Raw genomic sequence first — 24,510 nt, 5'->3', positions numbered from 1 at the left:
ATAAAGACATAATAATCATGAAAAGCACTGCATCTTTAGTGCAAAGTGGGATATTCTCACTGAGCATGAGGTAAAGTGGGGTGCAGGAAGTTGGGGGAACATGGTAGGTGAGGCTGAGGGAGAACTGAAGGAGAAAGAAGAAGCAGGGAGGGAGGAAGTGAGGGAGCAGTCAAATGGTGAAAAGGTAGGTATGCGTTCCATACTCAGGAGTTTCGATGTTCTCATTGTGGATTTGGGGAAGAGAGACTAGATTTTGGGGGGGAGGGTTAGGTTCGGTAAGAGAGACTAGATTTTTGCGGGGGTTAGGTTTGGTTTGGTTTTTGGAAAATTACCTCTAGCAAGCGATATACAAGATAAATTTGAAAGGAGAAGCAGAAGCCACTTAAAGGTTATTGCGATAGTGCAAGTGAGAAATTATGTGGTCTAAATGAAAGCAGTAAGGTTAGGCTAGAGGAGATGGTAGAGTTCAGATGTTTTAGGAGACCCATTATGTAAGATTTGATGCCCTATGGAGTGTGGGAAAGGTCAAGAACAGTAACTGGGTTTAAGGTTAGGGGACTAATTGGTTGATAATGCCATTAACCAGCTCTGGGAGCCCTGGAGGAGAGGCAGGCGTGGAAGTGCAGATAATGAATTTGATTTGAGGCAATGGGAAACACAGGACTAGACATCAGAAGATCAGTCAGGGCCGAAATACAGATTCTGCTGTTACCAGAATTTTATGGAAGTTTAAAAAGGAGAAGACGCAAAATGAGAAGTCAGTATCGTTAGATATTACTGAGAAGTTTAATAGGATGAGGATTTTTAAAAGGCTATCAGATTCGACAGTTGTTAGGTCACCGATGACTTCAAGAAGCCCAATTTCAATAGATGTGAGTGGGACAGAGCCATATCATGGTTGACTTATAGAGTAAAGGGGTAAGCAGATTGTGCAGCCAGGGTCACTGTCTTCTTTCTTTTCCCAAAGCTCCTTGGAAGCTTTGAACTTGAGGTCAAATCTTTTCTTCCCCCTCCCTCCTTAGATTTCTCCACCCAGGGCCTAGGACTGGATGCTTGAGCTAGGGACATGATGAAAGGGAAACTATTCTAATAAAACAAACAAAAAAAGGTCTGTAAGTCTCTGATGGGAGAGGGGCCAGGGATAGGGGAGCCTGATGTTGACGAGTCAGGTATTGCAGGAAGCATCTGAGGGCCTGTGTCCGGCCATGGGGTAAAACCGCAGCGGGAAACAGTAAGTCAGGCCAGTCTGGAGACCTGTCTCCAGAGAGGATAAAGATGAAACACATAGGTCTCTGTTATGTGCATAAACTCTGGACCTGAAAGCTGAAATAGGATGAGGAGCAAAGGATTTAAAGGGCTGGTGAGGAAACATGGAATTAGTCAGGAAACTTGGCCCCAATGAGAGAGTGGAATCTGGCAAAGTGTGGGGGTGGGAGGAGAATCTGACAGCAAACTGTTGTTAACTTGAAATTCAGGGAGGGATGCATAGATTTCTTAGGACACAGGGACTGCAGATATGCAAAGGAAAGACTTGGCAATTCTTGTGACCATAAAGATAGCAGTGAGGGAACAGTTAATGAATTGAGATGTAGTCCCAGGAATACCTGGCATAAAGATGTTTAACAAACATTTGTGAAGCCAAAAGTGGTTGTTCAGATTATGTGAAGGAAAGGGATTAGATACCAGAGTTCTGAAGAGCAGCACGTAAATACCTAGGTTCTCTTCAGGGATAGGATGGTGGCAGTGACTAAGGGATCCCAGACAGTTTGCAAGTGCAAAGCCCAGGAGGGAGATACTCCTGGAAAGGAATCAGAAGCAAAGTTCAGGGTAGAGGACACACTCCCTTAACCCAGTAGACCCAAAGAACTATCAGTGGGTCTACCAGATTTCCGCACTCCCTTGGCCTATTTTTCTCGCGTGCACCGCCATCTCTGTCCCCTAGGGGGCGGGGCTCGAGGGCAAGGCTGGTGGCTGTTCTGAAGCCTCGAGAGCCTTCAGTTTCTACCAGACTCCCTGCTCCCGCTGCGGTTTTACCCCATGGCCGGACACAGGCCCTCAGACATGCCCCAGCTGCCAATTAGTGTTGGGGGCGGGCCCAGAGAACCAGTGCTGGAGCAGATTGACACTCCGATCTGGTTGAGTGCCCAGGCTGCCCCCGGCAGCCTGATGGTCCGGCCGAGAGTTTGCCCAGGCCCTGAGGTGTGGGGAGTGCCCCTGGGTCCCCTGCCATATGAATTCCTGGGTGAGATGGTGCACTGCGGGCCCCGGGTCACAGCTGGCCAGGTGGGGACCTGGTTCCAGAGCCCCTCGGAGGGCACTTCCCATGGGCCCTACCTCGTCCTACGGTGCATCCCAAGCTTGTCGCTTCCTGAGGACAGCTTGGCCATAGAGAAAGAGATGGAGCAGCTGGCCAGGGAGCTGAGACAGAGGAGGAGAACCCTCGGGTACTCGCAGGCCGACGTGGGGTTCGCAGTGGGTGCTCTTTGTGGAAAGGTGCTTAGCCAGACAACCATATGCCGCTTCGAGGCCCAGCAGCTCAGCCTGACCAACATGTGGAAGCTACGACCACTACTGAAAATGTGGCTGGAGGAAGTGGACACCAAGAACCTTCTGGGCTTATGCAAAATGGAGATGATCCTGCAGCAGGCTCGGAAGCGGAGACGCGCAAGCAGGGAGAGACGCATCGGAAACAGCCTGGAGAAACTCTTCCTGCAGTGCCCGAAGCCCACCCCCCAGCAAATCAGTCACCTCTCTGGGCAGCTGCAGCTGCAGAAGGACCTGGTCCAAGTTTGGTTCTATAACCGCAGCAAGATGGGCAATGTGCCAACCAGTGATTTCTCCTCATTGGAGAGTGCGGGGGTTGCCAGGCCTCCCTTCTCAGGGGGACCAGTGTGCTTTCCCCTGGCTTCAGGGCTCCGTTTTAGTACCCTTGACCTTGGGGTACCCTGCTTTACACCCTTGTACTCCTCAGCCCCTTTGCTTGAGGGAGGAACCCTCCTCGCTGCCCCCACCACCACTCTGGGCCTCCCCAGGCTTTCCAACTGAGGGGCCTGCCTTTCTGGGGCAGACCAAGCTGGGGAAACTGGTCCCTGGGGTTTATTTCAGGGCTGTTAGCATTAAGTTCTCCACTCACTGTCTAAAGAAGTTAATTTAAGAATATGTAGGGGATGGGGTGGGAGTTATTTAAGTAAACAGGGAGAAAAGTTGAAATTTATTGCTGCTTTGTGTTTTTCCTTTTCTTTTCACCTAGCATTGGTTTTAAAGTACATAAATGGTTTTGGATATTTTGTTTCTCTCTTTATTAATTGAAAATTAATTTTCGTCTCTTATTTCTTGTAGTTATCAGTAAACATAGGGTTTGATTCTTTTTCTTATAAACCATGATATTGATTGAAAAACTCAAGTCACCGAAAGTTTTCACTATACTATTTTTATCAATAGCAAGCAGAACTTTGTGTACACACAAACAACGTCTGGGATAATAGTTACCTCCAGGGGAAGGTTTGAGGATGGAATAGGAGGAGTACACAGAGCCTACTCAGAGCCCTTGCTGAAACAGAAGTTTTCTTGCTCTTCTCTTCTGGAAAGATGCGGGGTTTTTTCTAATTCACCTTTTCATTTATAGTACCCCAGCTTTACGTGAGGGTCTCAGTTCGACTCTCCACCTTATGCGGATCCATGGGCTCATCTCCTGTCCTGTCACAGTCACTGCATTTAAAACTCCTTTGACACTGAGATTGGCAAACTAGACAGCCGTAGCTCAGCCCCAGCTCCAGCTTACTTCTCTGGTTTTTAGCTCCATTTGGTTTATTCTCTGGAAATTTCCCCCACTTTCTTTTGAGCTCAGATATGCTTTTTAGTGGGTATTTGTGATGGTTAATCCAACATTTGCTGGTGGCTTTTATGATGGTACACCTTAAGTCACTTTTCCAATCTCTTCTATAAAATTGGTGCTTTCCAGTTTTCTACTTCTACCTACATTGGTCAATTTTGGTAATCATATACTAAACAAAGATCATTCAGCGCTTTATGTTCTTACATCTTCTGCCATTGCCTGCATGTAATATTTATTGTTTTATGATTCTATCACTATATCTGAGAGTTTATGTTCTTCCTGCTTACTAATCTTGTCAATTTTCTCTTTCTCTGCTTTTTTTTTTCCTTAATCAGTCATACAAAGAATTTATAGGTATTTTTTCTTGTTAGTGTCTGAAGATAGAGCACTGATGATACACATAGGTTAGTGAAATGGATCCAAACTTCAATTGTGTGGCCTTAGATTTAATAGATGACTAATCACTTACTCTTGGACTATTCCACTAAAAGTCACATAACACCAACCCCATTCCTTTCTTTTCCTAGACAGTCCTTCTGGAAAGCCTTGGAAGGGAGATGTTTCTGCAGAGGATCAGACAGTGTTTAATGCCAGGATGAATGATTATTATTGTGCCATGAACGTTCAGCTCGTAAAAGCTGTAAGAGGGCTCTGACCCAGGCTGCTCCTTAAATTCTGCAGCCCCTGCAGATTTAGGGAAATGGTAATGGGCACTCAGTCTCAGGGAACAGGGCTTAGGGTCTGCCTCAGCACTTGTTCAGCTGCATGCTTCCCGCAGCTGCTGCGCCTCTGCTTAAGTGAGTACTAATATGTGTCACTAATCAACCTTCACATAATTTAAAATGAGATTTTCCATCACTAGTACTCTTGACTCTAAAAAGAGGAGAGACTAGACCTTGTGGAGAACTTGATATTTAAAGGATTTCAGACTTTTCAGAGATTAAAGTCGATAGATAGAAACCTTAATAATAAGATCCCTCAAAACTGAGAAGGAACCACCCTTAGAGTTGGGAAAAAACTGAATGTAGTGTTGGTGGTTAACAGTGTGAAATGCACAGAAATCAAGTAACATAAGAAATCAAGTAAGATATCATTTCATTAACAAAAATGTCACTGGTACCTTTGGAGAGAACAAATTTCAGTGGAGTAGTTAATAGAGGTAGATACCAAGCAGTCCCAGTCCCAAGTCCCCATATTTGCCAGATAGCCCCTTACCTCAGTTGAAAACATAAATTCCAACCACTTGCTCAATAGGATCTTCACCATCATTCTGAAAAGGTTTTTTCATCAAATATTTCCTTTATCTTGTTTCCTTTAGATAAGGCAGGTATCCTAACCTGAAGACACTGAACCCCGTTAGTGTATAAGTAGAATAGTGTATTTGTACAATTAAAGATGGTGATAGTAGCCTTCATCACATTTTCAAAGGGAACCATGACTCTTTGTAGATCTGCAGTTTCAGAATTTAATAAACACCTTCTCTTTGGCCACCTTACTTTCAAGTTTTCCCTTAACACAGTACCTGCCAAATAAGTCATTTCTAGCGTTCTCTGAATCTGTATTATCTGGATATCTCTAGCTCAGTATAATATAAAGGCCCTTGAATCACTTCTTACATATGTCTTTCAAATTCAGACCAAATACTGCATTAATAAATGCTTTTCTTGTTCTTATACCTTTATCAATTGTTGGCACTTTCATTAGGTTCCTACCATAAAGAACAATTTCTCCTTTTCCTAGAAGTTTTCTGATTTTTGTCTAAGAAAACTTAAGGTGCTAGGATATTAGTATCCATTTTCTAAGTTTCATATTTTTAAAATAAAAAATGCTATACATTTCTGTTCATTATACTAAGACTGTATCATAGGGATTTATTTTTCTGAATAGCCACTTGTGTTTATGGCTTTCATCTAGAAATAGTCCTGCTTACTAAACAGTACATATCGGATCCCTTGGCAGAATTTATTTATGATGAATTCTTTTTAAGCTGCAAAATTGTATTATCTACCTAGAACAGTGTTTTTAAAGTGAAAAATTACAATGCCATATTCAATAAAATCCTAGTAGAATGTGGGAATGCTTCTTGAAAAAGTGATCCTAAACTGAATGAATAAAACTTAGGGAAATATGGAAATTTTGAAGATAAATAGGGTGGTCTTGTCCTATCATATGTTATGAAATACAATAATTTAAACAGTGTGGTAGCGGTGGTGGTGATGGACAAAATAACAAGAACAAGTATTTGACTGTTTTATTCATGAGAATGTGAACTGACGCAACGTTCATGTATGGCTATTGGGTAATTCATATGGGAAGTTTTTTTAAATGTGCTTCTTTGTTGCCCATTATTTCAACTTTAAGACTTTTTATAAGAAAATAATCGTGTGTCAGAAATTAAGTGTTAAGGATGGTCGTCACAGCATTTTTTTTAACAACAAAAAGTTAGAAACCACCTAAATGAGGAACACTATATGTAGGAAAACTATAGAACAATGATTTTCGACAAAGTTCAGAATAGTTTATTAAACTTTATGATATCATTTTTTATTTTTTAAGAAAAAAGTATAGGATTATAATATATATGTTGTTGGTGATTTTTTTTAAATTTGCTATATGTGTTATGCCCCCCTCAAAAAAAATGCAAGAAACATTTCTAAAAGAAGGCTATAGGAAATCTACACTTACTAAAAATAATTTTTCTTCCTGTCTCTAAAATGGTAATTTCATATTATAAAGCAATATTTTAGAATAATAAATCTGGCCTTTTCATTTTTAGTCAGATTTGTAGTTTCTGTAAAAAAAAAAAAAAAAAAAAAAGGCAATTCTCTAAATATGGGAGTATTGGGACATATCAGTTAGAAAGACATTGCTGAAAATTAGTTTTGGTTTTTTTTTTAATCAGATGCCCATTAATGTTAAGGAGCTGTAGTGTAGCTCAGCGAGTGAAGACACCTGCCATATGTCTGTTTTTCTGCACAACATGGTAATTTACAATTACAATTAGTGTGTTTATATACCTCGGTGTGTCACCCATATTTAGAATAGAAGCCCAGATCATTTTCATTTTTCTGAATGTTTACTTTTCAGTTTTAAAAGCATTTGAAAATATCCAAGTCCTGGTTTTATCACAGTCAAATCCTCCCTATTTGTCATATTTTAAGAAACCAAATGAATAAAAATGAGATCTGGATTTCTAAGTTTGAAGGCAGGGTCATTTTCTGTGATTACAACCCCAGCCACTTGAAAGATGAACTGTCATGAAGCGATTCTACCCCAATGCCCAGTAAAATCCTTAAAACAAGGTATTCAGATTATGGCGGTTCCACCAGTGAAGAGAAACTGATTACAAGAAGCTCTGGGAGAGCTGTATGGTTTACCTAAGGGACTGCCTCCAGAAAACAATTCAGCACATAGTTTGTTAGGCTCCTGCTCTGCCACCTCACTGTTTAACTAGGAGCCCTGTTGTGAAGCCTGCTAAAGGCAAAATTAGCTACTTTGGCATTGAACTTGGGCTTCTTAGGTTTTCTTCCCCCAGCTTCCAACAAAATGACGAAATATAAACCAGCTTCACTTATTGCTGTTGACTCTTCTACTGACTGCCTGCCAAAAACTGTAATTGGAAAAGGAAAAATTGAGGCCTTCCTGAGAATTCACTACATTTTAAATTCAATATTCCCTTCTAAAACTATATAACCTGTTGTGTCATTTCTTCTTCTCTAAAGGAATGGAGTGTATTATTTAATAATTAGTCTTCTTTTTACTTACAGGATGTATGGTGTAGACCTTTTAGAACTCAGTGCAGTGGTCAGGGCCGTTTATAGGATGCATTCAGTTGACATGATAATGCTCCTGGAACAGCTGTAAAACTTTGAATATTATTTATTATCAGGCAAATCTTAACATGTACCTTTTTTATTGAAAAGAATTTGTTTCAATATACCACGTATCAGTAAAAACTACTACAGATTGGGTAAAAAGATTTATATGTATAGTACTCCTGTTATATAAGTATTGCCTCTCATAACAGCAATTGATAACAAATATTCTAAACCAGAGGGACCTACAGAGGAAGTATAGTCCTATAGCCAAGGCATAGTCTGGGAGACAGGTATTTCTGAGTTTATATCTGAGGTCAGTAACCTATATCTCTGTTACTTTGAATGAGTTACTTCTTTCAGCCTCAATTTTTCATCAGTAAAATATGTCTAGCAATCAACAGGGTGAGAGAGTTGATAAAAGGATTAAATTATGTAATATAAAAAGAAACTCGTAGGACTTCTCTTTTTATACCATAGACACGCAAGAATTTTTCTCTCCATTGTGTTTCTACTGTACCATGTCTGTATTTTCTTTATAGCTCATAAATCACTCTTTTGCATCCCTAGGAACTTTCACATAATAGGTACTCAAGGACTGATAGCCAAAACCGAATAAGTAAAAGAACAGAAAAAGTAGAGATAGTAGTCTCAGTTGCTAGAAAATTTACTATCTGATATTGGGAAATGACTTTTGGAATTATAATAATTGGAAGACAATTAAAAAGTTCATCTCCTTAGGTGTCAAATGACAACTAGATAATGGAACCATATGATAAGGTTTTGATTTTAAAGGATTTAAATAAAAGATTTTTTGAAAACCCATATAACATTATATAATTGAAAAGAATAATCTCTGAAGTTGTTTCTAGTCTATTATAATTATATGAGTCTCCATTAATAAGAACAAAACCATGCTCCACAGATTGCATATGGAGGCTATGAGAATACAGAGTATAGGAATGGAGGATACAGAGTAGAGTGATACTGGTCTTCATATTGTGACTCCCGTTTAATCTTTCCTTTCTCATCTCCTGCTGTGGTCTCAATTGTCTCTCTCTCAAAAGCAAGCCAATCCTGCCTTTATTTATACTTTTCTTCATTGAATATCCACACACTCCAGCTTTTCTGTCCAAAGCCTGCCATATTAGTTTGCTAGAGCTGCCATAACAAAGTGCCACAGTTATGGGGTTTAAAGAACAGAAATTTATTGTCTCACAGTTCTGGAGACTCCAAGTCCAAGATCAAGGTATGGACAGTGTTGGTTCTTTCTGAGGGCTGTGAGGAAAGGATCTGTTCCAGGCCTCTCTCCTTGCTTTGTAGGTGGCCATCTTCTCTCTATTGTCTCTTTACATTGTCTTACTTCTATGTATGTGCCTGTGTCCAAATTTCCCACCTTTATAAGGACACCACTTACATTGCATTAGGGCCTACCTTACTGACCTCATTTTAACTTGATTACCTATGTAATGACCCTATCCACAAATAAGGTCACTCTCTGAGGAACTGGGGGTTAGGTCTCCAGTATATAAATTTGAGATGGTGGGGACACAGTTCAACCCATACCACCTACCACACCTGATATAGAGAAAATACAGATATGTATTGGTGGGATAGGGTGCAGAGGGGAGAGTAGGAAGACTGAAAGACTTGTTTATTTTTTCCTACAGTGGAGTTAAATAGATATAGATGTGATAGAAAGGAAAGAACATTAGCCATAAAGTCAAACAGCCCCAGACCTGCATCCTGTCTCTAGGCCACTCACATAGATAACACTGGCACTCCAGGGTTCTCCCTCACGAAAAGCAACATTTCCTCCTCCTCAACTATGAGCTCAAAAATGACAGTGGCTACTTATTTCTATTTTAGGAGTCGAACAATTGAACTCTCATCAGTGAGATTGAGAGGCACATTAGGAAGAAAATTTTAGCTGTTTTGATAAAGATGTGATTCCTATTCTCTCCAGAAAAATTGATATGCAAGCCTATTGAGAAAGCCCTGTCACTTTTTGCTAAACATTGTCAGCCACTAATTTCATCAAACTAATGTAATAGGACAATCAAGTGACATGACTTTAACTTATTATGATTGTGTTACATTTATGAAAAGCAAAGCTAAAACACCTAATAGCAAGTATTTAGGCACTGATTGTTTCAACAAATAGTTTTAAGAATGTTGCTAAACCTAAATAGACAATGAGTTTTCTCAGTATATGAAATATATATCATTCTTTCTCTAGTAATAAGTCATTAAATATATGCAAATATTAAAAATGATTACCTCATTCCAGACATGCTTTTATGACATCAGTCTGCTTGCTAAATATGTATTACCTTTGAGATTTAAAATAAAAAGAAGTAGGAATAGACTTACCATACAAGGATTTATTGTGTTCTTTTCTGTCCTGAAAAGGCAATCACAATAACACCACAGGTAGAAAAGAATGTTTTGCTGCTTCTGTGTCACATCATTAAAGTAGTTAATCTAAAGTCATAAATTTTTGCCTTCTGGGCCAAGAAATTTTAAGTAAAATACTAACAAAAATGTTCTGCTTTTAAATGAGAAGCAAAAGAATCTTTATCCTTTTCATTCGAGTTTCTAGAAATGGCACACTCCATAAAAAATTGTATCATTTTTATTTTTAAACTGAGTTTCTTACATTAGTCAGTAAACAATTTATTTGGTGAACATTCTCTGTGCACATATATACACCATGTGAACATTTAGGAAACAGAAGGTGCTTGAATTTGTGAGATTTAAATATTTTCTCACAGTTGATCCAGTGATACTGCAGTTGAAATAAAACCACATATAAATGAAATACCATTTTCTACTAAAAAGCAAGTATAGATTTTCTATCATTGTTTTAATGAGGACAATAATGATTTCATTTATTCGGTGAAACATCTTATAAATCTTTAGCATGTTTACCTTCATATGCATTCCTTGACTCACCTATAAAACTCCACCTGTCCTAATCATAAATATGCATATATATTTAATTATATTATCTGACTATGCATATTTTTATACATCTAATATTCTTGCAAGTATTATTATACTTTGAAAGTATAAATAGAGCAATGGTTTGGTTTCTTACTTATTCTTCAAAAACTTGTGTCCATATATACTGATTTCATGTTTTAAATACATTTTGCAAAATATGAGCCATGTAGATCAAAGGTAATACACCAGACCTGGCAAGCAACAGGATAATGCCCAGCACTGCAGCTTTTGACCATCTCCCAGACCTCATTGCTGTAGCCTCAAACATCCTCCTCCTTTTCCTCTAGGTTCCATATTCTCACATTCTAATAAGCAGTAGCATTATACCTCCATACGTCCTCAGTGACTGAATACCTACTAAGTGGCAGTTAAGGGCTAGGCACTGATGGTTCAGAATTAGACAAGGAAAACATAGGTAAGATAGAAGAAAAAAGTAAGAAAACCAAGGATCAACTCACCAAGTAAGAAAACCAAGGATCAGCTCACCAAGTAAGAAAACCAAGGATCAGCTCACCAAGTAAGAAAACCAAGGATCAGCTCACCAAGTGGCCAGAGTTAGGGGAATGGGCAAAAGAACAATGCAGAGAAAGGGGCACGTAACTCAGTATGGGGCATCTGGGAACATTTTGAAGAGCAGAGACAACTTGAGCTACGACTTAAGGATAACTAGCAGTTGTTAAGTGGAGGTTGTGAGAAGAGAGGGAAGACCAGAAGTCAGGAACAGAAAGAAAAGTGAAAGGAGTTTTTGACTGAAAATCTAGGCTGTGTTTAGTTACTGCGATTGAGAGTTAAACGTAGTAGTTACATCCTGACAGCCTTAACAAAAAAGTTACATAAGTTCTCAGTACATGAACCTAATTACATGAATCTTACAGAATGCATTAGGAGAACTATTTTCTTAACATTAAATTTAAAGATTAATATATCAATCTTAAGGAGATATTGAACAACACAATAATTTCTTTAATTATAGTACTTTTATAGATGTTGTTGTTGTCATTTAAGGCACAAAATCATTCTTCATGTGACCAGTTCTTGTATTGACTTATGACACATAACCTAAGTCTTAATACTAAGCTCTAAGGTTCTGAAGGCCTTTCTTCTGGGAACTAAAATAATTTAGTATTGACATAGAGCTTCCTGATGGTTTTCCTTGGCACTACTATTCAGCAAATCTAACGAAATTAATGGTTAGCAGATCCACTGGCCTATTCTTCTCAAGAGTCTGTTTCCACGAGGCTTTTGATGAAAAGTTGTTAATCAATTCCTTTAAGTTTATTACGGTATCATAAGAAATACTAGGAAGGGTTTGGTATTGAAAAAACCGTCAGGCACCCAAGACAATGTCTTAAGTAATAGCCTTGTTGCCTTCATTTGCAAAAAAAAAAATGCCTGAATTGAAACCCAGTTGACTGTCATGGAACACAGTCATACTGTGTCTGCCCACAGCTCATGATGCAAGAGTGTGCCTATCATGACAATAGAGATAGAATAGGTATCAGTATATTTATGTACCAAACAGTGAACTTAAGATAAATAATTAATTCATCTGTTTTATCATCATATGAAATAAAAATGACTGATATAACATACTCCTGTATAGAATTATTCTAAAAATCATAAAAAACCTTCATAAGAATTATTGAAAATTACATACCAAGGCATGAAGTACAACACAGTGCTTAATAATGCTCTTTCTTTGTAAAGTTGAAAACGTATAGATCTTTAGATATTATTTTCAGTGTTGCTTCCATCCATGAATATTGAAATGCTTTGGCACATATAATAATCCTTAGAAAACTGTCCAAAATGAGACTTTAGTATCATTGTAGATTTTGAAGATTCAATTTTTTTCCCAAATCATTGAAACTCACCAGTGCCAGAAGCCATCAATAAATGCAGAGTCTTGACACACATGCGTTGTCTTAAATTACAGAGTGACACCTTTAGCTTAAGTTATTTCAGCAGACATATTTTGTTTTGAAGACAAGTCAAAAATCTATTAGGATCTAGCATTGGTAGATCTATTTTTTATTAATATATGTTACTTCTGAAAATCCCCAAATTATGTGTAATGAAACAGTTGTTAGGTAAATAATTTTGAGATCTGCTTATGGTAGCAGACTCATGTTTAGTGAATCCATTGAGCAATTGCCTTTTCAGACCCTTAGCACCAATAGAGAATAGGCAGAGGGTCCGTAGCCTAATAACTTAAGGTTTCTAAAAGTTAACTTTTGAGGGATTTGATAAGGATATTTGAAAGTAGAAGATAAGTAATTATTCTAAGAACACCGAGATATTTTTATTGGAGTTTTTTTATAATTCAACTTGTAGAATATAGCTCATATGAATCTTAATTCCAGGTGACAGTTATTTTCCAGTCAACTCTTAAAGTGGTTTATATGTTATAGTTTAATCAATATGAATATTCATTCTGGAAAAGCATTTATTGTCCAATGCCTTCTGCTTTCTTACTGGGAGAAATAGCTATACCCGGGCCTCAGTTGTTGGTGAGTGGGTTGTTTATCGGGCACTGTCTATGGCAGAATGATGACCTTAGGCTAGGCTAGCTTTCCTCTATTTCCCAGGACATTTTTGAGCCACTTTTCCCCAATAGCAAACTCATGTGTTCTCAGCAAATGCAAACTACTTTTAAAATTGTGTCTAGAAAAACAATCAAGAGAATAAATTCCTCCTCTCCTGCTACTCTCCTTCCTTCATTATTTTAAGAATTAGACAGGGATGGGGAGCACAGCATAGAGAATGCAATTAGCATTAATATGTTGGCTTGGTGGAGGGTCAGGGAGGGAGGGAGCAATTGGGGGTATCGCTTTATGAACTATACAGATATCTAACCAATGTACTGTATACTTGAAACTAATTAAAATAAATAATTTCTTTAAAGGCAAAAAAAAAGAATTAGAAAACTGAATATGCATTACTTTGGATTCCCTACCCTTTTTAGTTATCTGTAGCACTTACATGGATAATCCAGAAACTTTTGCCCTTAAAAGCATATTAACATAATAAAATGCTGCCATTAAGATTGACTGTATAGTTATTTTACAGTCAGTTATGTACACATGAATTTAAATAACAATCTCATGTTTTATAAAAGTTAAAAAAGAATACAACATACCTTTTTCAATTACGTGTTAGTACAGACTCTCTTCATTGTAAGTTACATAACCCCAATTCAAGCTGCATACCAAAAAAAAGTAACTTATTGATTCGTGTAAATAGAAAAATCCGAGAGTGGATCTGCTGGTACTACTAAATACTAGGGTTCAAACATTGTCATCTCCTTCTCTACTTTTCTTCATCTGTTGGCCTCATTCTTTCTTTCTCACAGGTAAGGCTTTCTTCACACAGACAGGAAGGGTAGCTATAAGCAGTTGCGGCATCCTCTATGCAGCATTATTCCAGAAATAAAGCCCTAGCATTGAAATAAGAATCTTAATGAAAATTCTGATTAGTCCTGCTTTGGTACTATGGTGATCCCTGAATTAATCACTAAAGCCAAAGAGATTGAATAGTAGGACTGGCTGTGATTGGCCAGCCTGGGCCAGCCATATCTATGAGGGGGTTGAGGCTGAAGCAGGACAGTGTAATTGCTAGCCAAACAAGGACTACGTATGTTGAAGAGGAGTGCTTCTCCAAAGAAGGGTTTTGGATATTGTCCACCATAATTGTTCTTGTATCGGTTTCTCCAGTTTCTTGGAAAATTGAATGTCTGTGCCCTAATCAGATGCTTATGTTATCTGATATATAGAGAAGAGAAAGTGTGAGATAACTGAATACAAGAAAATTCTACATTTTAAACACTTGAACTAGTCCATTACTAGACTGTTATTCGAGTTTGTGATTCTGAAGTAGATCTAAATGTTCACACAATGCCCTGGGCCATTTTTGCTGTGTTTACTCATTACTGTGTGAACCCAGAGTGAGGCCGCAATGTGGAGGGCCTACTTGCAGTAGTTTCATTCCAATCAATACCTTCGAGTGGGTTAGTGCCCACTCATTTACCCACCTATATCCTCAGATAGCTTAATAGCATCTGTACTGTAGACCAATTTTAGCATTTGAACATACATAGACCTAGTCTACAAGATCTTCATATTAATCCTATTTTATCTCTTGGTACAACCAAATTAACCTTTTCAGGAGAGAGCTGTCAATATTTTGGGGTTAGTTTCCCCAGCATTTAATTTTTCTCTTGGTCTTATTTTCATTCTGTATCTATCTTTTAACACTTAATACAGGACTGTAATAATATGTTTTATAGAAATTATTTGGGGTTAGCAGGGTCCTTACTTCAGGCAAAAGTGTCCCTCAACTCTCACAGATAAATATATTATGCTTTACTTTTTAAATTGCAGTGAAAAATTAAAACCTAGGACCTATTTTGTTATTTATAAATTATTTTTACATCTAATCAAAATAATATAAGTTCTTACAATCTGTTTTTGTTTTTTTCCCTAGTTCTGGTTTTCTATTTCTTATTTTCTTAATTATTTTATTGTGTGTGATCTTGTCATCTGCCTTAAATCCTTGGAGAAAAGAAGTTAAGGATGTTAATTAATCAATAAATTAGTCAAGCAAATTGAAATCACTAATGTATCAGCTGCTCTTCCTCCTATCCTCAGAGAAAATAGAAAATATATGGTCAGTGTTCTCTCAATGCTTTATATACAGTAAAATTATCACCCAGTGACAATATTTCAAAATTAAATTGCTCTCACAAAATCAACTTATTCATTAAATACATCGATAGATAAGTCAATTTATTATAAGATATTGTATTTCATTGATTACAAGATGCAGTTTTAACTAACTAAAGTTTTAATACATCTTACAGTCAACATGATAAGAAAACATTATGTCATTCCTTAATTGGCAATGGTTTTTCTTTCTAAGTGGTACAAGGAGTAAGGATGAATCTTAAAATTAATGATATTTTGGATTTAATGACACATAGTACTCCAATTATCTGTCTTCATTTTCCCAAAGAGTTTCATTTAAGTCAAAATTCTGTTGATCAACATCTTTTAAGAACATTAGGTTTGGTTTAAAGATTTCCTTTTATGAGACAAAGTTCCTTTTTGTAATGTTAATAGTCACTCCCTAACGTATCTACTTTATGAAGTCAAAATTTTGTTATTATATTTCTTAGCTCAGAGCACACTTAGATTAAGAACACCATTTAGCCATCATTTTCACAGTTTTTTTGTATGGACAAAAAACATTGGCGTCACTTAGATATTAGTAATTTATTTTTAAGATTTAGAAGTAATTTTCTATATTTCATTCAAAGCGAAAACAATGTGATATTGATAACCTGCAACTCTTATATGTAAAACTATTTACATTAATCTCGATAATTCAGTTATGATTCTCTTGCCTTAAATCTCTTTGGTATGTTTCTATTCTGATTTAGTGCCTGGTTTAAAGATTAATGTTACAGAGTAATTTACTGCAGCTTCACAGATGGTATTTGAATCTTTGTTACATGGGTTTGGAATCTGCACAATTCCATATAATGTTAGGTTAACATCAATATAAATGTTGAACTTAAAACAGTTCTAAAAGATCGTGATAGAAATTTCATTATCCTTTTCTAAAAAACATAAATTCTGAGAGGATTTCATGGGCTAAGTATTTTTACTTCACTAGCATGGTTAAGGTATAACTAGCTCCTTACATTTGAAATCACCAGCCCTTATATGTTAAAAATAAACATAAAAAATAAATTACCTTGTTTTAAACTATTCTAAAGTTCTAGTCACAGGAGAAGTTACTGTTCCTATTTTTACAGCTTCCTATATGAAATGCTTTATAGAATCCACAAACACACATTGCTTTTATTGTCTTTCCTTTGATGTCTATAAAAGACCCATTCAAAACTGGAGGTAAGTGCTCCTAATGTGTACAACAGAATTTGGCTGCAGTTATTTGAAGCTATTAGAGATAACCTTTCTCTATATGTCTTATGAAGGAAAAACTGGTACCAACAATACCAGTTAAGCTGTAATTAGTGTAACTAACAACTAAAATGAAAGAGCAGACTAGAGGTCATTCTTAAGAATTTAAAGGTATTAACAGGTTAAGGTTGTAGGGCATCCTATCCCCCAGCTTAATCTGTTGCCCTAGCTGGTGAGATTTGTTGAAGTCATCAGTGCCCTCTAACCCCGAGGTGTTGCTCTCTCATAATTTATTGGTCACATGCCAAGTTCCTCTTTCCTGTCTAGTGAGATGACTTTGGGAATGGCAAATTCATTTTAAAGTTCTTATTACAAATGCCTGCAGATTTTCAACCCTTTAATGTTGATAAAGGATTACAGATTAATTTGCTTTAATGTTCTTGTCCTACCAGCCTTCGACTACATTGAAATTGTCATTTTGCTACATTACAGAATATGATTTATTGTGGCCATTTAACATCTGTTATAAGAGGAATGCTTAAAATCTAACTATTAAATCAGATGTTGTATAACTGATTCTAATACATACTGAATATTCCACCTTTTATGGGCCACTTCTTCAAATTTAATTGCCCACCAGTGGCTTTTGTTTATGTTTACAGTCAACTCTAATGCACTTAAAGGATAAGAATTTAATAGAGACATAACATTTGTTTTCATGAGGTGTAGTTAACCCCTTTCTTCCCCTATCTGGCTTTGGATTCTTCCTCATCTCATTATGTGATACCAACACATAAACAAGAGGAATGCCATAGAACTTTAATCATTCTTTTCCTTTTCCCATTAAAGTCATGCCTGTAAAATTGTTTCTGTAGTTTCTTTCTACCTAGAAAAGCTAGAAAGTTTTTTGTTTTGTTTTTTTAAGCAAGACATCACTATTAAGAAACAATCAAAAGGAAACTTTTCCCTTTCAACTTGTTATGTTATTACCTTGGTCTTGAACTATTGTTACTATCATATATTGTAGAATTTTTTTAACTATAGGTTATTTGTTATCCATGAAGCAAGCTGGGACAGGTTGCAGTAACTAAACAAAGTTTTAAGGTGGGAAGCACCAAATCATATGACCCCAAAGAAAAGAAGCTTTGAACTTCAGATTATCCTAAGTTCCTGGACACATGGACATGTAACAACTTAAAGAGTACAGACTTTAAAATCATAGTTCGTATATAAGTACCATAAGAAATAATTAGGATTTGGTCTTCCCTTGAGTCCTTTATCTCAGTGTTTTATATGCATACTACTGATGATTCATAGGTGAACTGTTTTTTATTTTAGTAGTTATTTTATTCCAATATGTATTAGAAAAGGTATGAATAATACATTAAGCCCATTTAATGGAAGTTACTGCTTAGGACCAGGCAAATAGGAAAGTTAATTGATGTAAAGAAAATACTGGATATTTTAATAGTGTTGGTAGTTTGTACATATGGCAAAATGCAAAGATGTTACACAAATGACCAAAGTTAGGGAAACAATGCTCTGTCTAAACATGAAATTCCCATAATTTTTCTTCTAGCCAAGAAGTCATAAAATGCTCTTATTCCTTCACTTCTACACGCTGTCAGTTGGTCGTCATTTATTTAATTTATGCACATGTATGTGTGTACTTGGAAGTTTTGTCTTTTGTTTCCAAACCAAGCCAGCTTCTCTGGGCGTAAGTCATGTACTAGTTGATGTCTAAAACTTCTTCCAGGCAGGGTTATCAATCCTCAGCTGGTAAGTTCCTCAAGATTGGGAACCACATATATATATATAATCTTGATCTAAGTAATATTTAGCATAGTGACAACCTCGAATTATTATTAATATGTTTTTCCTTATTAACCAGTTGACATTTTTTTAATAATAATTCTAAGAATGTTTTTGCATATCTCCGTGCTTGCCCCAAACTAACAAATAATTTTAATTATCGCATCAATGATTTAAAACTTTTTAAAAATAAAGAGCACACCAGTGCTGCTTAAAGTTCACACAGACACCAATCTTTTTTCATATTAGGATTTTCTGAGCAATGACACCATGGACAGTATGGAAAGTCTTATTTTTTTTCCTCTTCCATACTATCTTACTATTAGCTAGAGAGTAAGACATCAAAGCTGACTGACTTCAAAGCCTGTAACACTTATGGTTTCCAGCTATTACTGTAACCAGCCGCTTTACCCTAATAGCAATTCATCTTACAGAGCTGCCTTGCTAGATTCCACCCCTTTGCTTCCTACTTTCCCCTTTTCCAAACCTGTCAAATTAAAAACTACCCTTTAAACTAACCTCAAAGCTAAACAACTCCAGACCGTTAGCATATTTGCTTAATTTCAAGGTTTTACCACTAAAAAATAGACCATATTAATATTAATTTGCTTGCTTACTTTTCCCAAAATTATGCCTTTTACCACAGGGCCTTAGGCTATGTTCACATTAAACATATAATGTTCTTCATTATGTTTATTTCAAAAGTATACTATACACATGTAGGTAAGATTGTATATATACCTACCACTTTAATTAGGCATCACTAAATGAAAAATTAAAAGATGAGTCTGGTATTTGGCCCAGAATCAATGAAGTTAAAAGGAATAAAATCTAAAACATGGAATGTCCATCGTAACTTCCTGAAATGTAATTCTTGGAAGCACATGCTTTCTTTAATAAAAGAAAGTTTCATGGATATAGTTTTTCAGCTATATGAAAGTTAGTATAGTAAAGTTGGAGTTTCTTCTACACTCATAACCAAGTAGCTACCTTGTCACAAGCTACTAAAATATTATGTGATATTATGCAGGACCCAGTTTCTTGAAAACTGAAGAACTAGCATCACCTGAAGATTTTTAATTTTTCTTTTAATGGTCCAAGCAAAATTTTTAAATTATTTTCCTTGAATAATTTGATACAATTGACGACAGGTATTCAGGACCACAGGGCAGGGGGTTGGAGAGGGGGAGCAGCTCTTGAAATCTAGTAGATAGCATACAGATAAAGTTATAGCACCAGAGGAACTCACAGAAGACTTAATGATTAGCTGTTCTCAACCCTGTACCATATATGACATTCTGAATACTTTATGATGAAGGCTTTGATTGTGGACTATAGAAATTAAATAGGCTCAAAATAATGATTTTATTATTTGAGAAATAGAATGGGCTGCATCATAAAGTAGTGAGCTTTCCATCTTTTGAAGCATTCAAGTAAAGGCCCAGTGACCACTTTTCAAGAATTTGATAGAAGAAATTCTTACATTTGGCAGGACTTAGGCTAAAGAATCTTTAATATCTATTTCGATTCTAGGGTTTTTATGTTTCTAAAATTAAGGGATATAAGGAAATAGAGTTGAAGATTAAGCAATGGCAATAGCATATGGCTATTGACTACCATTCAGTAATTAGATGGATTTTACAAAGAAAGACTCATATATGGGTATGTTGGATGGGTTTGAAAGTGAAAAAGCACAATGACCTGAATAGATGATGGTAACAACAAAATGATGCACGTCTCCCCCAGGACGGGAGATAAAGGAACGTACTCTAAAATGCTCAGAAAGCATAAAGAAAATAAGAAAGGAAGCTTTTTGAAATAGTGAGAACCCAAATGGATTTTCAGAGTGCTAGAAATAGAAACCAAAGAATTTTATATCTGCATTACTTAAAGGAAGGGAACAAAACAGGTATGAAAAGAGAAGTTAAATTTTTAGTTTGTTAGAGATAGACTTTTTGAAAGGTTCAGTTTGACTTAGGAAAGATACATAAACAATTTCTACAAGGAAATAATGTAGCCACAGCAGCTTATGAGCAAGATAGCCTTTGCGCATGTCTTTTAAAAGACAAATTAGAAAGGGAGAATCAGGAAAGAAAAAAACTTAAGAGTCACACTAATATAAGATGAAAAAGTGCATGGAAGCTTTCACAGTAGAAACAGAAAGAATATGTTATTAAAAGTTGTAGAAATGTTTTCTGTAGAAGATTTATTAATTGATGATTCTCAGTTGTGTTTCGAGAAGCATAATAATTACAGGGAATTTCAAAAGCACAGTGTGAGTACAGGATGTTGAGTCACTAACCAATACATGGCTTTGGTCCAGTTATTGAACTTCACTGGATTTCTCATCGTTTTAGATATTAAATAGTTACATAGATGATTTTCATGATCCTTTTCAGCTCTGAGATTCTCTTCTAGTGCCTGAAGTCAGACCGAATTAAATACACACTCCGTGGCTTAAGAATTAAACAGACCAAATGTTTCAGCTTGCAACACCTGCTTTATTCTAGCCTATGGATAACAGCCATGGTAGAAAACTCAGGATAATTTTGTGAAGATTCCAACATTTTGAGGTATATAAAAATTAGGAAAAATTTCCAGTGAAGTGAAGGATAAGAAGTGAAGATACCAGTGAGGCTGGAGAAATGAAGTAGTGCTAGAAAAAGTGAAGGTGAACCCTTCCATTTGAGTTTAAAGAAATGATGGATGTCTAAAGAAGACATCCAAGACAGAAACAGCAGGGCTACCTCAAGAGCAGAGACCAGGCATTTACATCATAAATGAATCTATAGATTTGATTTATTGGCAATAAAGTGATAGAGAAATCTCATTAGTAGATGTTTTCCAATAAAGAGAAAAGCAGTACTACCAAAGAGACTTTAGAAAGATGATAAAAAGCTAGAAAATATAAAATCTATAAAGATTAAAAATGTGGGAAAATAATTTGAATTATCATTTAAACCTAAAATCGATAACACGTTAAGGCAGTTTTTTACAGCAATAAACCACTCGCCAGAAGGAAAATCTATAGACTCCTTTTTGTTGTTAAAATAATTAAGCATTTTCCAAAAACGTTAACTTTCTCATTTCCTGTGAGTAGATTACATACTAGGACCATACAACTAATGGGTTTATATGTAACTATTAATTGTGGTTTCATACTTTAAAGAGTCTACTTTAATACACAACTAAATTACTGTTTGTATATCTTGGCATCTTTTTCCCCAAACTATGATAGTCTGGGTTTCCTGAGTATTCATACAAAAAATTCTTATCATTATTTGAGCCATATTGTATCTTCTATTTTGAAATAAAAATATGAATTAAACTGAATTGATCATTTATAGTGACATTAATATTACTCAACACTTAAAATCATTATATTGTTATTTTCTGACTGGGGACTTTATGCCTATCCTCTTTCGAATGGTATATTAATCTACGAATGAAATTTGTCTTATAAATAACACATTAATAGTTAGAAATAAGTGTGATTCTCTGAGTGTGTTTTATATAGCAGTTTAAACCCTCAGCGCTGATCACTGACATGCTCTCCCCAGCTAAGTGCCATTAATCCATTTACCACTGCTCATTGGAATGAATAAAAATTACCAAAGAATTTTCCATATGTTTAGGTGAATTCCCTGTACATGTAGATTGCTTAGCTTTCATATTTTTCTATGTGTATGACCCTTTTGAAGATTTCAAAAGCCAATTCTCTTTTTACTTAAATAAATAAAAAGCAACTGTGGCAACAGTTCTGAATCCTTTGGCTAAAGTCCAATGCACCGGTTGTCCTGCCACACTTAGTTCCACATGGCTGACTTGAGAAGGCAGAAGTGGCACCGCTCTGTGGTGACCTATTGGTCATGACCACTCCTACCTCATTCTTAACATTTTCATCCTAATCTACTTCCACACATAATGTACTTCTGCAGCAGTAAAAGAAGATGTAAAAATCTAGAAGCAATTAACCAATGCAGTAGCTCAGGATCCACTGGGATTTTTTTTTTCTTAGTGTTATAGTTTAAAGCATTTGCTTAATAGATACTAACTCATCCTATGTTTCACATATGAAAGAGACATTTGAAAAGGTCTCCAAAACCTAACTTAAATACTTATATCAAAGTATTACTATAAATACACAGTACATCTTTCTTTGGTCTAAAGAATATACTTTAGCCTTTATCAAGAAAAAAAATAGGCCTGTGAATGGCTGAGTGTACTGTGCACATTGAATCAGAATGTCAGAATCTTCTAAATAAATTGTTATTATGGAATAAGGCAGAACTTCAGCTCTGAATTTATGTAATTCATTCCATTGTAGATTTTTTTTCATTGAAGAATACATTTCTCTGCCATAAATTGAACTGAGTATGAACAGCAGAGTCATTTGAGGTTCATTGAAAATATAGGAGAACATCATGTTTCCTGTCCTTTTGTTAAACTTGGCATATTGATTTTTTTCTTTTTGCACAGCTTGCAGCACAGAAATGTGATATACAGCTATGGCAAGACAAGCTAACCACATGTGAATTTGTTAAGTACTGCTGGATTAGCAGAAATTGTCTGACTGTGCAAATAGCAAGATTTGACTTCTCCAGAACTCTTTATGACTTAATCAATTAAAATAACAAGTTTTGATTTTATTGCCCAGAATAAATCATTAGCAAAACTCATTTTCTCCTGACCACTCATTTGTAGGATGTTTATATTCATTTTGTCTCTGTATTTCAAGCAAAGTAATAACTATGTCAAATTTGAACCAAAAGTTCAAAGTCAAATATGGGAAGATAAACATGTAACAATTGTTACCTATTATTTTAATAACGATTCATAAATTTTGCTAAGAACGAGATTTAGATTTTTATTTAAATTTGCCATTGCTTTTTTTTTTTTTAACATCTCTTTCATATTCATGCTTTTGTTCTTTTTATGCTCAAAGGTAGCGCGATTTGAATTTTACTGATATTTCTTACTTCTCTTTGGAAAGGGAGTCTCTGAAGTAGGGCTGGTTTGCTCTCCTCACCTTGTTAAACCTTCTTAAATGTGTCCATTACACAGTTCACTTTGCCTGACTTCAGAGAGTAGAGACAGAGAGAGGATGAGCTATAACTCAGTTACCCATGGTTTCTTAGAAATGCTAATACCTTATCTATCAGGTTTATAAAGTTCTCTGAGATCTTCTGGAAGCAGATAAACCATTGTGTGGCTTTCTGCAGAACAAAACTGAAGGTCTATCTAAAGTTAGGATATGTCCATGATGTCATGTACATGTGATCATGTTGTCACCTGCCTTTTAAATTCTTTTAAAAAAAAAAACAAACAACAACAAAAAACCCCTCAATCTCTCCAAATGTAGATTTCTTTTTTAATAAGCAAGATGTTTTTCAAAAATTTCTCTACTTGTTCTCACTGTTTTAAACAGGTGGACGTCTTATGAGATTGCATGCCAAATTTATTAGAAATAAGTCTTTTTAAATTATCTGGTAAAAGCACAAAGCATGAGTTGTTTCTCTAATAAAAAAGGAGAAAAGGGTCAGAGCAAAGAAGAAAGTGCCACTGGTTTATGTTAGGTGACACTGTGCCCTGCTTGTCTAATTTGATTACACAGAGCTCCTGAAGCCTCAGGCAAAGCTGATTTTAGCTATAATCAGCTTCTTAACCTTTTGAGAACTAACGTAAACACTACCTAGCAGTGGTTAATTACGTTGCTCTGCTACACACTACAAAGTGCAAAGGTAAGTGTAGAACTACAGTAACACATGTTGTAACAAAATTTAACAAGATGACTTAAGGGGATTGCAACAGAATGCAGTTCTATATTTGTGATAAATTTTAAATGAATTCAAGAGACTTAAGGGTGCCTTTTAAAATTTTAGCTATAGGTTTTGCTTAAGTTTTATCCCTAAGTGTTGAACATTCATGTACTACTTTTTCCTTTTTGCTGTCCTCACATTTGTACTTTTCTCTGAAATTCTCTTTTGATTATGCATATATTTTAGAAATACAAGTCTATTCATATACTTTCATTCTTTCATTTTCAGAGTAAACAGAAGTGATTCCAGTATTCATATAAGTATAGTAAAAATCTGCTTGGTTCATTTTTATATAGTAAAAA

General features: G+C 35.9%; 2 protein-coding genes across 6 annotated transcripts in view; both read left to right on the top strand.

Annotated features, from left to right (window-relative positions):
* The window catches only part of FAM172A (family with sequence similarity 172 member A), a 360,652-nt gene that overhangs the window by 240,795 nt on the left and 95,347 nt on the right, over positions 1-24,510 (top strand). The window contains exon 11 of one of the 5 annotated variants that reach the window (XM_025047743.1): positions 22,869-23,068. The exons of the other annotated variants lie outside the window; for them this stretch is intronic. Coding sequence (XP_024903511.1) covers positions 22,869-22,888 — 20 coding nt within the window. The 3' untranslated portion in view covers positions 22,889-23,068. Of the gene's footprint in view, positions 1-22,868; positions 23,069-24,510 lie in introns of those variants that run through there. 5 annotated transcript variants of the gene reach the window in all.
* Positions 2,038-3,101, top strand: POU5F2 (POU domain class 5, transcription factor 2). The gene has a single exon (XM_006913218.2). It carries the CDS (start codon positions 2,038-2,040, stop codon positions 3,043-3,045), a length of 1,008 nt encoding a protein of 335 aa, XP_006913280.1. The 3' UTR covers positions 3,046-3,101.

This window comes from Pteropus alecto, unplaced genomic scaffold (assembly GCF_000325575.1).
Source record: "Pteropus alecto unplaced genomic scaffold, ASM32557v1 scaffold20, whole genome shotgun sequence".
Classification (NCBI taxonomy): Eukaryota; Metazoa; Chordata; class Mammalia; order Chiroptera; family Pteropodidae; genus Pteropus; species Pteropus alecto.
The sequence above is the reverse complement of the archived record's forward strand: the minus strand, read 5'-3'. Positions and strand labels throughout refer to the sequence as shown.